General features: G+C 45.4%; 1 protein-coding gene across 5 annotated transcripts in view; it reads right to left on the bottom strand.

Moving 5' to 3' along the window:
- The window catches only part of TESK2 (testis associated actin remodelling kinase 2), a 141,747-nt gene that overhangs the window by 1,809 nt on the left and 126,465 nt on the right, over positions 1–13,473 (bottom strand). For 2 of the 5 annotated variants that reach the window (XM_081488654.1, XM_081488655.1), the window contains 6 exons: positions 13,118–13,288; positions 2,171–2,253; positions 1,862–1,946; positions 1,286–1,369; positions 986–1,072; positions 166–283 (listed from right to left, as the gene is read on the bottom strand). In XM_081488654.1, coding sequence (XP_081344780.1) covers positions 166–283; positions 986–1,072; positions 1,286–1,369; positions 1,862–1,946; positions 2,171–2,253; positions 13,118–13,288 — 628 coding nt within the window. The remainder of the gene's footprint in view (positions 1–165; positions 284–985; positions 1,073–1,285; positions 1,370–1,861; positions 1,947–2,170; positions 2,254–13,117; positions 13,289–13,473) is intronic. The other 3 variants (XM_081488651.1, XM_081488652.1, XM_081488653.1) reach the window with 2 other exon arrangements.

Raw genomic sequence — 13,473 nt, 5'->3', positions numbered from 1 at the left:
GCTAGCGCAGAGCTCCAGGACTTTTCCCATCATCCCCTGCTTCTTTGCCTTTCTTCTATACATGGGATCCTATGATCACAGCTCTAGAGGGGGAGCCCCTTCACCCTTCACCATCCTAATATCCGCCCATGGGGTCAGGTTGGACATTCTGGTTTCATCTCTTACCCTTGGCTGTGGGCTGCAGCTTCCTGTCCCTCTCCAGCTCTTCCTCCTGTAGGCGGCTCAGAATTTCCTCCAAGGTCTTCCCAATCTCCACAAAGGATGGGCGTAGTTTGGGGTCCATCTGTAGTCATCCACACCAGCCATTAGCCCTGACCTCCTATCTTCCATCCCGAGGATGGCATTTGAGTCTGTTTCTGGCATCTTTTAAGAGTCAGATATGTATCTAAGAGATCTTTTCTGAAGGTTCCGGATCATAAGACTCAGCCCCAGAGTGAAGGTCAGGGAAGATGCTATTGTCTAGTACCCTCCCCTATCAGCAGCCTTTCTATGTCTCGTCCCCTTGTTTGGCATAGAACCCTCCAAAAGGGGGTGTTCACATTGGTTGGGTCTATTCTTTGTTGAGTTCTGCAGCTAACATGTTTCTGGAAGCTACGTGGACCAGTCCCAGCTACCCCTTAGTCATAACTGGTAGGTGCAGCCCCAGACCTAAAAGGCTAACAAGAGCCTTTCTTATGGGCCTTGGATCAGTTGAATGCATGGTCCAACTAAAACCTGACCAAAGCTCCATCAATATCCAAGAAAAGGGGTAGTAGGTTTACATTACAAGCTGAGGACTGGATAATACAGAGCAATTTTTCTTTCCTTGGTCCAAGGCTCTGGGCCAGAGTCCGACAGGCCCAGAGGAAGGAACATAGGCACTGCCACTCATCATTGAGAAAGAGGTCCATTATGAGGCTAATTAAGCAGCCTCTCCTTATGGTCCTAACCAGGTGAACAGGGTTCAGCCAGCCCCAACCAAAGCCTGGGAGAAAAAGATACTCACATTACAGCAGTTGAAGGTGAGCTGCAGAAAGTCTGGGGGACAGTCTCCCACCATGTGCTGGAAAGCATCATAGTCTAGCCCGAAATTCTGTGGATGGGTATGGTGGGAAAGGAGCAGGGACATGGGTAGACAAGTCATCAACCCCTCCACCCATCCTGGCCTGCTTAGGAGAGGTGAAGAATTGCCCCAGAGAAGAAGCCACAGACTAAGTTCCAGGAACTCCACCCAAGAAAATAAAAAATTCCATGGCCTCGAAAGCAGCCCCATCCCAGTGGCACTGATCCCCATCCTGGAGCTCACCTCTGTTCGGGGAAGATAGTCTGGATCAGCCTGGATGCGGGCGATGATCTCACAGAGGATGATACCATAAGAGAACACGTCCGCCTGGTGGGTAGTGAGATCTCAGTTTCCCTCTCAAGGGGGTAAGAGGTGGGGTTTCTGCCTCTCATGTTCACCAGTCCAGGCTTGGGCCCTACTGACCATGTGCTTGGTTGCTCAGTCATGTCTAACTCTTTGTGACTCTGGACTGTAGCCCACCAGGCTCCTCTGTCCGTGGGATTTCCCAGGCAAGAATACTGGGGTGGGTTGCTATTTCCTACTCCAGGAGATCTTCCTGACCCAGGGATCAAGCTCATATCTCCTGCATTTGCAGGGGGATTCTTTACCACTGAGCCATCAGGCAAGTGGAATAAAATACTGACCATATTTCATTCAGTTCATTCACTGGGCAGCTGACAGGTACCAGTGCTGATTTTGCAGGAAGGATATAGATCCTTACCCCATACGTGAAGAGTGATCCAGGACACTTTATGCTAAGAATGGATTCTACAGAGAATCAGGCCTTGAGGTCCCCAGACTCACCTTCCCCAGACTCACCTTTTCATTGTAAGGCTCATCTCGGAGAACCTCAGGTGCCATCCAGAAGGGTGAGCCCACCACAGCTAGCTTCTCACTTCCCGTGCTGTGGGATGAAATTGTATGGAAAATGAGCTTGCCACTGGTAGGTGCAATGGGAGATCTGACCATTGGGAATTTCTCTTCCCCAAGGATGGGCACACCAGAATTGACTGAATTTAGGGAGCTGAGATTGGGCTGTGACCAAGTCATAGCCTCTGAAGAGGATGCTGGAGTCTTCCCTCTGCCTCAGTCCCTTCAGTGACCCCAGCACCCATTAGGGCTACCCACCTGACATCAGGGATCTTCTCAGCCAGGCCAAAGTCAGCTACCACTGCAGAGTAACCATTTTCATCCCTCTTTATCAGGCAGTTCTAGGGTTCCCAAAGAAGAAGACATTGTGGCTCAGAAGAGGGGGCCAGCCAGCCACAGAGTTTCCCACCACCCCTCCCTACTACCACAGGGTACCTTGTCCTTTGCTTCTTGGTGAAATCATGCTCTTGGGCTGACCCCAGTGGGGCTCTGATAGCCATGTGAGATGAGTTAGACCTGGATCTTGGGTGGCTGCCCTAGGATTCATACCATGCTCCAAACACAAATACTTATTTTTGTTTCCTATGTGCTAGGCAAGGTTCTAAGTGTCAAAGATACCACAGTAAACAGAAACCCTTGTTCTCTTGGAGCTTACAATCTAGTGGAAGAAGACAGCCTATCAGACCCTGGCCTCCCTTCATTCTTCCCTCAGAACATAGAGACTCAAAGACCAGGCCTGACTTTGCCAAGTAATGTAAACACAGGACAAGTGCCCAAGCCTACACAAACCTTCACTGCCCACAAGATCACAACCACCCTCTCCTCTGGCATTAAAATTCCATGATCTGGCTCTGTTCTGTGATCTGAGCCCCTGGAGCCCCTATGTACATATCTTCATCCAAACTTGTTACAGACAAGCCTGAACAGGCTCTTCAAACCTTTGCCTTTGCTCTTACTCTTTGTTTCCATTTGGAATGTTCTCCCAATTCTTTTTTTCCTCAGAAAATTTAGGGTGCTTTAAGGTAAGCTTGGAGAAGGCAATGGCACCCCACTCCAGTACTCTTGCCTGGAAAATCCCATGGACGGAGGAGCCTGGTAGGCTACAGTCCATGGGGTCACTAAGAGTCGGACACGACTGAGCAACTTCACTTTCCCTTTCATGCACTGGAGAAGGAAATGGAAACCCACTCCAGTATTCTTGCCTGGAGATCCCAGGGACGGCGGAGCCTGGTGGGCTACCGTCTATGGGGTCGCACAGAGTCGGACACGACTGAAGAGACTTAGCAGCAAGGTAAGCTTGCCTTTCCAGTCCTGACCTCTCCAGTTCTCACCTTCAGCTTTCTCATCTCAACTCCATTAACTCCTCTCTGCCACTTCCTCTTACAGCCTAGCAGAGAGGCCATCAGCCTCTCGGGAAAATTCAGGTTTGGGCCTTCCTTCCTCACAGTATTCAATTTATGAGAGAGGTTCAAGACAAGCTTGTTGAACAAATGCTGCTGTCTCCAGAGAAAGGATGAACCCAAATGACTTTAAACATAAAGCAGCCACGAGCTCTCCCCAAATATCATTCAAAATAGACCTACACCACTCTGGCTCAGGAGGCACCTCATTCCACCACCACCCCCTTCCTCCAGGGGCAGCAGAGAGCAGGGATCCTTGGCTCACAGGGACATTTCTGGGACTGGCAAGGCCCTCTATCACCCAAACCAGCCCTCCCTCTTCCTCACCTTGGCACATAGTTGCCAAGGCATTGCCAAGTCACCTGGTTACTTCACATCAGGTACAAATTAGTCTCTTACTCTGGCCTTGATGTGATCACACTATGCTCTCTTTCTCTGAGCTGGAAACAGCCTGTCATTTCATTACGTCTTCTACTACCCTTGTTTCCTGGTAGACATAACTGTCTCTGGCTTCTAAGCAGGGCTGTCCTTGTGCTTGTCCTGGCTTTAGCCCTTCCACCAGTCCCCTGGCTCAGCAATCCACAACCCCCACCCCAGCTCCCTGAATTTACAATCTATGAAAAGATGGGTTCTAAGCCAGCCTGTCTATTAGACAGCCAAAGTCTAGGGTATTGGGCACTGGCTTGTGAGGCAGTGGCGACTCAGATCTGTTGCTTGTTTTCCTCCCCTCCTCCTCCTCTTTCATCAACAACTCAGGCTCCTGTCTCCAAGGATCAGTCTAAAGTCCTGTTTACTATTGGCTTTACAGCCCTCAGAAACAATCCTGCGAAATTCAGCTTAGGCGCAGCAGTAAGGAACAGAGCATGGCCGGTACACTGCCCTTATCAAAGCTGTTCAATTTCTGTTCCATCTTCACATTCAGAGAGCCCTCTCATACACTCACTGTAGACCAACCATCCAGGAAGAAGTGACTCACAGTAGTTTCTCTGAGCCGCTGAGAGATGGCTAAGGCAGGGATGATCAGGGCCCCACAACATGGGTGAGCCTGCCTAGCCCAGACTGCCTCTGATCTGGAATGTGAACCCTGCCTCTCTTAAAGCTTCTCCATAGCCAGCAGCCAGGCACTGGAGCCAAAGACAATTATAGAATACTGAAAACCAAAAGAGCCAACTTTAGGAATCTGTATCTGAGGTGATAAGGAAAATGGGGAGGAACCCTGACCAGGATTAGCTCCTATGGGGTTTTTCAATAAACTCCTGAGCCTGCTCTTAGTGGGGTCTAGACTAGTGAAGTCTGGCTGGCAACACTTGCTGTTTTTACTTCCTCATTTCCCACCTCTTCTCACTGGATTCTGCTGGAAGTGTTCTCCCTGTTGACATTGCTGATTATTTCCTTCAGCATTTTTATATATGATTCAGGAATCCTATCAATGCTGGGCATGTAGAGACTAAGCCATTGTGGCCCTAGAGCAAACAGACTAGCTATCAAAGGCTAATTACAGGCTATTTCTGTTGCTTTTGATTCTTCTCTCCTGGATTCTGTGACACTATAGATTTCCTTCTCTACCTCTGGCTACTCTGAACACTCTAAGGCAGGCCCTTCCTCCCATCCCCCAAGGGCGACAGTCTCAGGGTTCTCCTAGGCCTACAGCTTGGGCTCTATTGTGGAGACTATTCCGCATTTCGTTTCTAATTACCACTTCTGTGCTGATGACTCCCAAATGTATATCCTCAGCACTGACCTTTATTTCTCAATCTTCAGCTTTGCACATTCAGTCTATATCTGGATGACATCTGGATTATTCACACTGAACTCTATACATGCAAACCTGAACTCATCTTTTTCCCCTAAAACTAAATCTCTAGCTGTATTTTTATGTCAGCTAGTACTGCCGTTTTCCACCCAGTTTGCTAAGCTAGAAACTTGGGATTCATCTAGACTTTCCACTCTTAACTCCAAATAATTTTAGCTTCTAAATGTTTTCAAATGGCCCCCTCCTTTTTCATCCCCATGACTATTGCCTTAATTCAGGTCTTCCTCTGAATACTGCAATATTCGAAATGGTCTCTGTAGCCTAGGCTAGGCTTGATCTCCATAATCCACCTTCTTCACTTCTGCCAGCATGATCTTTGTAAAATGCGAATCTCTGTTTCTCACCTACTTAAAAGCCAGCAATAATATATTGTATGATTCTATTTCTATGAAATGTCCAGATTAAGCAAAGCCATAGAAACTGAAAAAAGATTAGTGGTTGCCAAAGGCTGAAGGGAGGGGAGAACAGGGCATGGGGTTTTCCTTTTGGAACAATGAAAAGATTTGAAATTAGATAGTGGTGATAACTGAATATACTAAAAACCACTGAAATGTATACTTTGAAAGGATGAATTTTATTTTATGTGAGTAATATCTCAAAAAAGCTGTTATTTAAAAGAAGCCAACAATGGTTCTTCATTTCCTATCTAGAAGATAAAATCCAAGTTAGATAGTATATGATCAGACTCCTCTGCTTTCAATTCTTATCCCCTACCACTTCAGCCTCACAGTCTGCATATCATACTGTTTATGTCTCTATGCCTTTGTTTATGCTATTCATCTGATCTAATCTGGAATATAACCCCACCACACACACAATATGGGTTGCCACGCCCTCTTCCAGGGGAACTTTTCAACCCAGGGATTGAACCCAGGTCTCGCACACCAGGGCTTCCCTGGTGGCTCAGTCAGTAAAGAATCCGCCTGCAATGTTGGAGGCATGGGTTTGATCCTTGGGTTAGGAAAATCCCCTGGAGGAGGGCATGGCAACCCACTCCAGTACTTATGCCTGGAGAATCCCCATGGACAGAGGAGCCTAGCGGGCTGCAGTCCATGGGATCACAAAGAGTCGGACATGATTAAGCAACTAAGCACACACACACAATACTTACTAAATAGAATTCAATTTTCAAGATTCAGCTCAGGCATCACCTTCTCCAAGAAGTCTTTTCTGTACCCTCAGGTTGGGTTCAATATCCTTTTCCAAGGTATCCTTTGCATTCTCTTCCCTCTAACCTTAGCATTTGACCTAAGTGTCTGTTTCTATAGTCCCTTCCTATAGCTATAGACTGTATGCCATATATTAAAAGATTCAGCAAAGCAGCAATATCTTAAGAGCGAAGTGCCCTTGAGAATATTTCCTAGCCCCTTGTGCAAGGGAAAGACTGTCTACTTCTATCTGTGTGGTACCTTAATAGGAAAAGGAGTACATCAAGGCTGTATATTGTCACCCTGCTTATTTAACTTATATGCAGAGTACATCATGAGAAACACTGGGCTGGAAGAAACACAAGCTGGAATCAAGATTGCCAGGAGAAATATCAATAACCTCAGATATGCAGATGACACCATCCTTATGGCAGAAAGTGAAGAACTAAAGAGCCTTTTGATGAAACTGAAAGAGGAGAGTGAAAAAGTTGGCTAAAGCTCAACATTCAGAAAACTAAGATCATGGCATCTGGTCCCATCACTTCATGGGAAGTAGATGGGGAAACAGTGGAAACAGTGGCAGACTTTATTTTTGGGGGCTCCAAAATCACTGCTGATGGTGATTGCAGCCATGAAATTAAAAGACACTTACTCCTTGGAAGGAAGGTTATGAGCAACCTAGATAGCATATTTAAAAGCAGAGACATTACTTTGCCAACAAAGGTCCGTCTAGTCAAGGCTATGGTTTTTCCAGTGGTCATGTATGGATGTGAGAGTTGGACGGTGAAGAAAGCTGAGCGCCAAAGAATTGATGCTTTTGAACTGTGGTGTTGGAGAAGACTCTTGAGAGTCCCTTGGACTGCAAGGAGATCCAATCAATCCATCCTAAAAGAGATCAATCCTGGGTGTTCATTGGAAGGTCTGATGTTGAAGGTGAAACTCCAATACTTTGGCCACCTCATGCGAAGGGTTGACTCATTGGAAAAGACCCTAATGCTGGGTAGGATTAGGGGAGGGAGGAGAAGGGGACGACAGAGGATGAGATGGTTGGATGGCATCACCGACTTGATGGACATGGGTTTGGGTAAACTCTGGGAGTTGGTGATGGACAGGGAGGCCTGGCGTGCTGCGGTTCATGGGGTCGCAAGGAGTTGGACACGATTGAGCGACTGAACTGACTGATTCATAAATTAGTCCAAATGATTCAAACAACCTTGTCAGGTGGGCAGATCTGAGATTTTTACATTTAAGACGAGAAAAGTGAAGCTTACAACTATGACCGGTAAAGATGCAGGTCTCCTGATTCTAATGGGATCCCCCTCTAATGATTCTGGCCTTTCCAGAAAAACTGGTTGAAAAGCTTTCCACTAGAGACAGCAAAGCTATGGCAGGAACAGTGTAGTCTTAAGACAGAAGCAGAGGCCCAGACGCATGGAGAAGGCAGCACTGTTTGTGCAGGCAATACAGTAAGACTCCTTCATCTGGGATGCTAGCCCCCACCTCCAAAGCTGATTAATCCAAGGGCACCTACTGTAATGCTTGCATTTCTCACCCAACTTGGACATGGCCACAGTACAGACTACAGAGGACAAAATATGAACTCAGACCTCTGTGGAGTTCTGAAGAATCCAGACCAATTTTTAGGTTGTGCAGGATACAAAGTCCATTAAATCGAGCTGAAGAATGCTTTATTCAAAAGTATGCCTGGAGTAAGCAGCAGATGTAAGAAAGGCCCAGTCAGACTTCCCTGAGGTGAGAGGTGACCTTTTCTGGTTCAAAGAGGAGCCCAGGCACTGCTGCCACCTGGCTCCCATTCCTCTTTGTCCTTACTCCTATTATAATACATCACACAGTAGCAGAGAGACTTACATGTCTGCCTCTTCAAAGGGCAGGGAATGATCCTCCTATTCATCTCTATATCTCTAACCTAGCACAGACATACAGAAAGAACTCGGCCAAAGTTTGTCATGTGAAAGTCTGACAAAGGGCTGAAGCTTCTTTTGAAAGCAAGTGAAAAGGCACACACTAATCATACATTCGACTCTCCATGATGTGGACCAAGCTGACAAGAGATTCAAAAGGTGGCCATGAATGCATTTCTGTAAGCCAGCATAGACCCTTCAGAACTGGGTGAGAAGAGACACCTGAGAGTAGATCCTGAGGTCTCCTAGAACAGCTACACAGTCTGTACTGGCACTGAATAAAGCCACCCAAACAGAGAAATGCCAGGTCCATTTGTAAGTATTAGCTCTAAGCTAAAGCTATTTCTATAACAACAAAAAATGGCTTTCTGTGTGCCAACACCTCTCTCCCCTTACCCCCAACAAATTCACTCCATAAATCCAGTTAGAAAGAAAGTACTGATTCTATATCTCAAGAAAGGTTAAAAGTTTCTTTTCACAGCACAGCGAGATCAGAGATTGAACTGCCCTCCTAAATGTCCCAGAGACAACTAGAGTCCAACTTGGAGAAGATTATCTGCTTTGCTATAATGTGTCCTGTCGCTTCCTCTCCGTTCCACCATATGATCCTATACCTTCTCCATAGTTCTTGGGAAGTAATCTGCTCATATATCTGTATCTCCAACTTGACTCAGAGCCCATGGGTGGTACAGATTAGGTTCCAGTAATTTCTATTTCCTCTAATAGCACAGTATAAGTGGTTCCAAAAGGCTGTTGATGGTTTTCATTATAAAAAATGACTACAGAGTGCCCTAACACACAATCTCTACATCCTCCAGCATTCAACTCTGTTTCTAATTCATGTTCTCTTCAGTCTCTGAAACCGCTCTCTTGAGTTTGATGTGTGACACAGGGAACCCAAAGCCAGTGCTCTGTGAAAATCTAGATGAGTGGGATGGGGAGGGAGCTGGGAGGGACGTTCAAGTGGGAGGGGTATTCAAGAGGGAGGGGACATATGTATACCTAATGCCAATGCATGCTGATGTATGGCAAAAACCATCACAAACAAACAAAGAGCCCTCCATAGCTGCCCTTAAGAGCAAGGCTCACATACAATTGTATCAACCACTTCTAGCCTGCATGCGGCTGTTGCCATTTCTTGATGGAGCTCAAGAACTGAATGTTTTTAAAGCCACACAACCTCCCATTTCCTTCTAAGTAATCAGCATTGCCACTGCACAAACCTAAATCAGCCTGTTTCTTAGAAGCAGTTACAAAATTAGACTGAACAGCTATATCTGACAGACTTTTCATTCTTGAAAACAGTGTTGTAGTAACCACTGATGTGTGAATTCTACAAAGGCAATACTACTTTCAGTAGGCACTCTGGAAACTAGGATCCTCTCTGCCACTACTCTAGGCCCAGGATCATTTGGAAAATGGCATATGCTTCTCTCTGTCCTGGTTTACCCACCTGAAACACACTCCCACTACTTTAAATCCCTCTTATTAGCTCTGGTCTGAGAAGCCAGGGCTGATGTCAATAGCTTAGGGACACTAAGGGCCCAAGAACACCGAAGTCATTTAAAGAGGTGGAATAAAACAGGATCTGGGACTCAAAATCTCAGTTCTCAAGCAGATGTTCTGGCCTCTGTGCCATCAAGCACATTTTCTGAAAGAAGGCCAGGAAGCCTCTACTCGGACAGGCTCTATGTTAGGTGCTAGGGGAAAAAGGTGAATAAGAGCAGCACTTGAGAAACTCATGTATTGATGGGAGACACAGACACAGTATAACCATCAAATAACTGGAAGTGTACACACTAAAATATAAGTAAACCTTTTATTGCACTTAAAGAAATCAAACTCAGACCCAAGGCTGACAATCAGGAGATAATCTGGAAATTTCAAAGCCCTACTCTGTCCCTTTAGCCTTATTTTTCCCTTGGGCTTCTCATTCTTAGGGTCACTGTCACCACCACACAGGTGTCCTGGGTGGGGCTGCTCTGGTCTAGGTGTGAACATACAACCTCTCCTTATTCTCTGCAACACTGTGAAGTTGAAACATTTGGATAAAAGGGCAATAAATATAGTCTCTCAAATTGGATGGTCTGGCTTATAAAATTTGATTGTTTTTCTTCAATTTGAGATTCCCTAAAGTGTAGTTCCCAGCCTGTCTCCCGGTTGCAAAGTCATTCGTTCTCACCACCAACTAAAGTTCAGACCAAAGTTCAGACCCAAGAAAGTACACCCAATAATACCAGAGAATTCTTTCTCCTAAATTCCTAGTTTCTCATCTCAAGCCAACTGACATGGGAACACCCACTATCAACTAGGAAAACCAAAGGATAGTGGTCTTACCCTATAGATCCAAAAAGGTTAGTCATTTTTACAACACATACAATATGACAATCCAAGACAGAACCACACTAGCACAATGGGATAAAATATTTTGGGGGCACAGAATGGAATATGATGAGTTCCTCCAGAAAACCTAGGTACCCTAGTCTACCAATTTTTTTCTCTGAAAACCCATAGTCTATAGCTAAACACTTAATTATAAAATGCTATGAACTCTTCTTCAACAGACTATCTCTGGTCAGAAATTATCTTTCTCGAATATTCCTTCATGCATGGTGCCAGGCACAGAAGACATTCATGTGGGTGTGTAGGAAATATCTGTGTGATTGATAGATAACTGGTCATGACCTCCTTCCATGTTAGAAGACATGATGCTCTCTGAGTGGGAAGCAACAATTTGATTTTAGTTGCATGCCCAAGGTAAGGGTATGCCATCAACTTAAGATAGTATCTAAGTTGATATAACCCCACCCATCTGCCAGGAACAGGTGCAGTTTTCTAAGTCTTGACTTTCTAAAACATTCTAAGGAGGGAGAAGAGGCTGATGAAGGGATAAGATACCACCTTCCAGCTCCCAGCTGTCCGCTGCTGCTGCTGCTAAGTCGCTTCAGTCATGTCCGACTCTGTGCGACCCCATAGATGGCAGCCCACCAGGCTCCGCCGTCCCTGGGATTCTCCAGGCAAGAATACTGGAGTGGGTTGCCATTTCCTTCTCCAGTGCATGAAAGGGAAAAGTGAAAGTGAAGTCGCTCAGTCGTGTCCGACTCTTAGCCACCCCATGGACTGTAGCCTACCAGGCTCCTCCGTCCATGGGATTTTCCAGGCAAGAGTACTGGAGTGGGGTGCCATTGCCTTCTCCCCCAGCTGTCTAGCTGTTGCTTATACCAATGAAGATAAAGGACTTCTCACAACTAGGTCTCAGCTGGTCACCAGATTCCACCAATCTTAGGGTTTCTTCAGTAACAATGCAGCTGACTACAAATGGCATTGCCACACCTAGGGCCCTACAAGCACTACTTAAAGCTATTTTCTGTGTAGTAGTCACAAACCAATGGCCAGGGTCCCTTGGGGGACAGTACTGCTGTTTAGAACACCGGAACCATTCTAATGGGAGGTAGCCAGGGACTCACTGCTCTAGGTCTATTGGCTCTGAGAGCACAGCCTGCTTTTGTTCCCTTTGCAAACTTTTTCCTATAACAGGTTTCCTTAACCCCTCATCGATGACAGAAGAGCTGCATGAATATGTATATGCATGTATGTGCATGTACATATACATGTTGAGGGTGCAGAATGAAGTGACTGCTATTCTTGGACAGGTATAAAACTTCCATACACCTCCCCTGCATGCATGTGTGTGTGCTCAGTTGCTCAGTTGTGTCCGACTCTTTGTGACCCCATGGGCTGTAGCCCATCAGGCTCCTCTGTCCATGGGAGGCTCCTCTGTCCATGGGATTTTCCAGGCAAGAATGTTGGAGTGGGTTGCCATTTCCTCCTCCAGGGGATCTTCCCAACCCAGGGATCAAACCCATGTCTCCTGCATCTCCTACACTGGCTGGCGGATTCTTTACCACTGAGTCACCTGGGAAGCCTCATATACCTCCCTAGGAGACTTTTAAATCAGCTTCTGAACACAAGTTACATGAGATGATTTATAGTTCCCACATCAATGGTCAAACAGTACTATTTTTAAAAAAATTTTTATTGGAGAATAGTTTATTTACAATGTTATGTTACTTTCTGCTGTACAGCAAACTGAATCAGTTTTATATATCTATATAACATGTATATTATATAGATATATAGATATATATATCCACTCTTTTTTAGATTCTTTTCCCACATGGGTCATTATGGAGTATTGAGTGGAATCACTGTGCTATATAGTAGGTCCTTACTGGTTATCTATTTTTTATATATAGTAGTACAAACAGTACTATTTATATAAGCCTTGTCATGTGGTATCCTGTGCTACTTGGCCCTGAGGTGTCTGCCTTGTAGTATAGCCAACTTCCTCTAAAAGCAACTCTTTTCTAACCTGATCACACAGCAATTTGGACAGCAAGAGAATACTACAGAGACCAGCTGATGCCAAAGAGGAACTGGCAGGATGGCAGAAACTCAATCACACAGAAAGAAAATGGGTCAGTACATTATGGCCTCCAAAACCTGTACTCAAGTGACTAAAAATCACAGAACCCGTGCTGGCAACCATGGAAGAGAATACAAAGAGGCAGGTTCCCATACGGCCTTGACTGCTGTCACCCTTAAAGGGCAAGAATCTCTTAGGTGTTCTCATGCCATCTATTCCTGCAACACACATTCAGTAGTGAGTGAAACCAAGAATAAAGGTTCTCAAAATGTATGTGCTGATGGACTCAACAATGAAAGGAACCTGCTGTGAGCCAAGATTGGCTTTCCAAGGACTAGCTATACACAGTAATAAGCTGTATCTTCCATGACTAAATGTTGAATTTATAAGAGATCTCCAACATTCCGAAGCTCATTAATGACTGGTTTCTTAATGTAGTTTTCTTGGTAAATGGAAGATAGTGTCTCAAAGAGTTGTGCAAGTAAAGCCTTCGTACCTTAGAGGTGAGGTCCCGATGGAAAATGCCTTTGAAGTGAAGGTAGCTGAGGCCCACTGCTATGTCATAAGCCAGTTTCACCCTCACAGTCCAGGGCAAATGCAGGTTACTGTCTAGCAACTGTTCCAGGTTTCCAGAGTTGATATACTGCAAAACAGAAGGAAAACCCAGCTACCATTTGTCAGCAACATTTAGGGTGGGGGTAAAACTACTAGAGGGTAAACACTTAGAAGACAGAGACTGTATTTTTTTTTAAGCTACTGAGCAGTTATTCTGCATCCGGGCACTATGGCAGATGCTGCACCTTCCTTTGAGATCACAATCTATTAAGGGATGTAGACAAACAATACCATGTA

The sequence above is a fragment of the Giraffa tippelskirchi genome, chromosome 5 (genome assembly GCF_054371585.1).
Source record: "Giraffa tippelskirchi isolate mGirTip1 chromosome 5, T2T-mGirTip1v1.2.pri, whole genome shotgun sequence".
NCBI lineage: Eukaryota > Metazoa > Chordata > Mammalia > Artiodactyla > Giraffidae > Giraffa > Giraffa tippelskirchi.
Note: the sequence above shows the minus strand (reverse complement) of the source record. Positions and strands in the feature narration are given on the sequence as shown.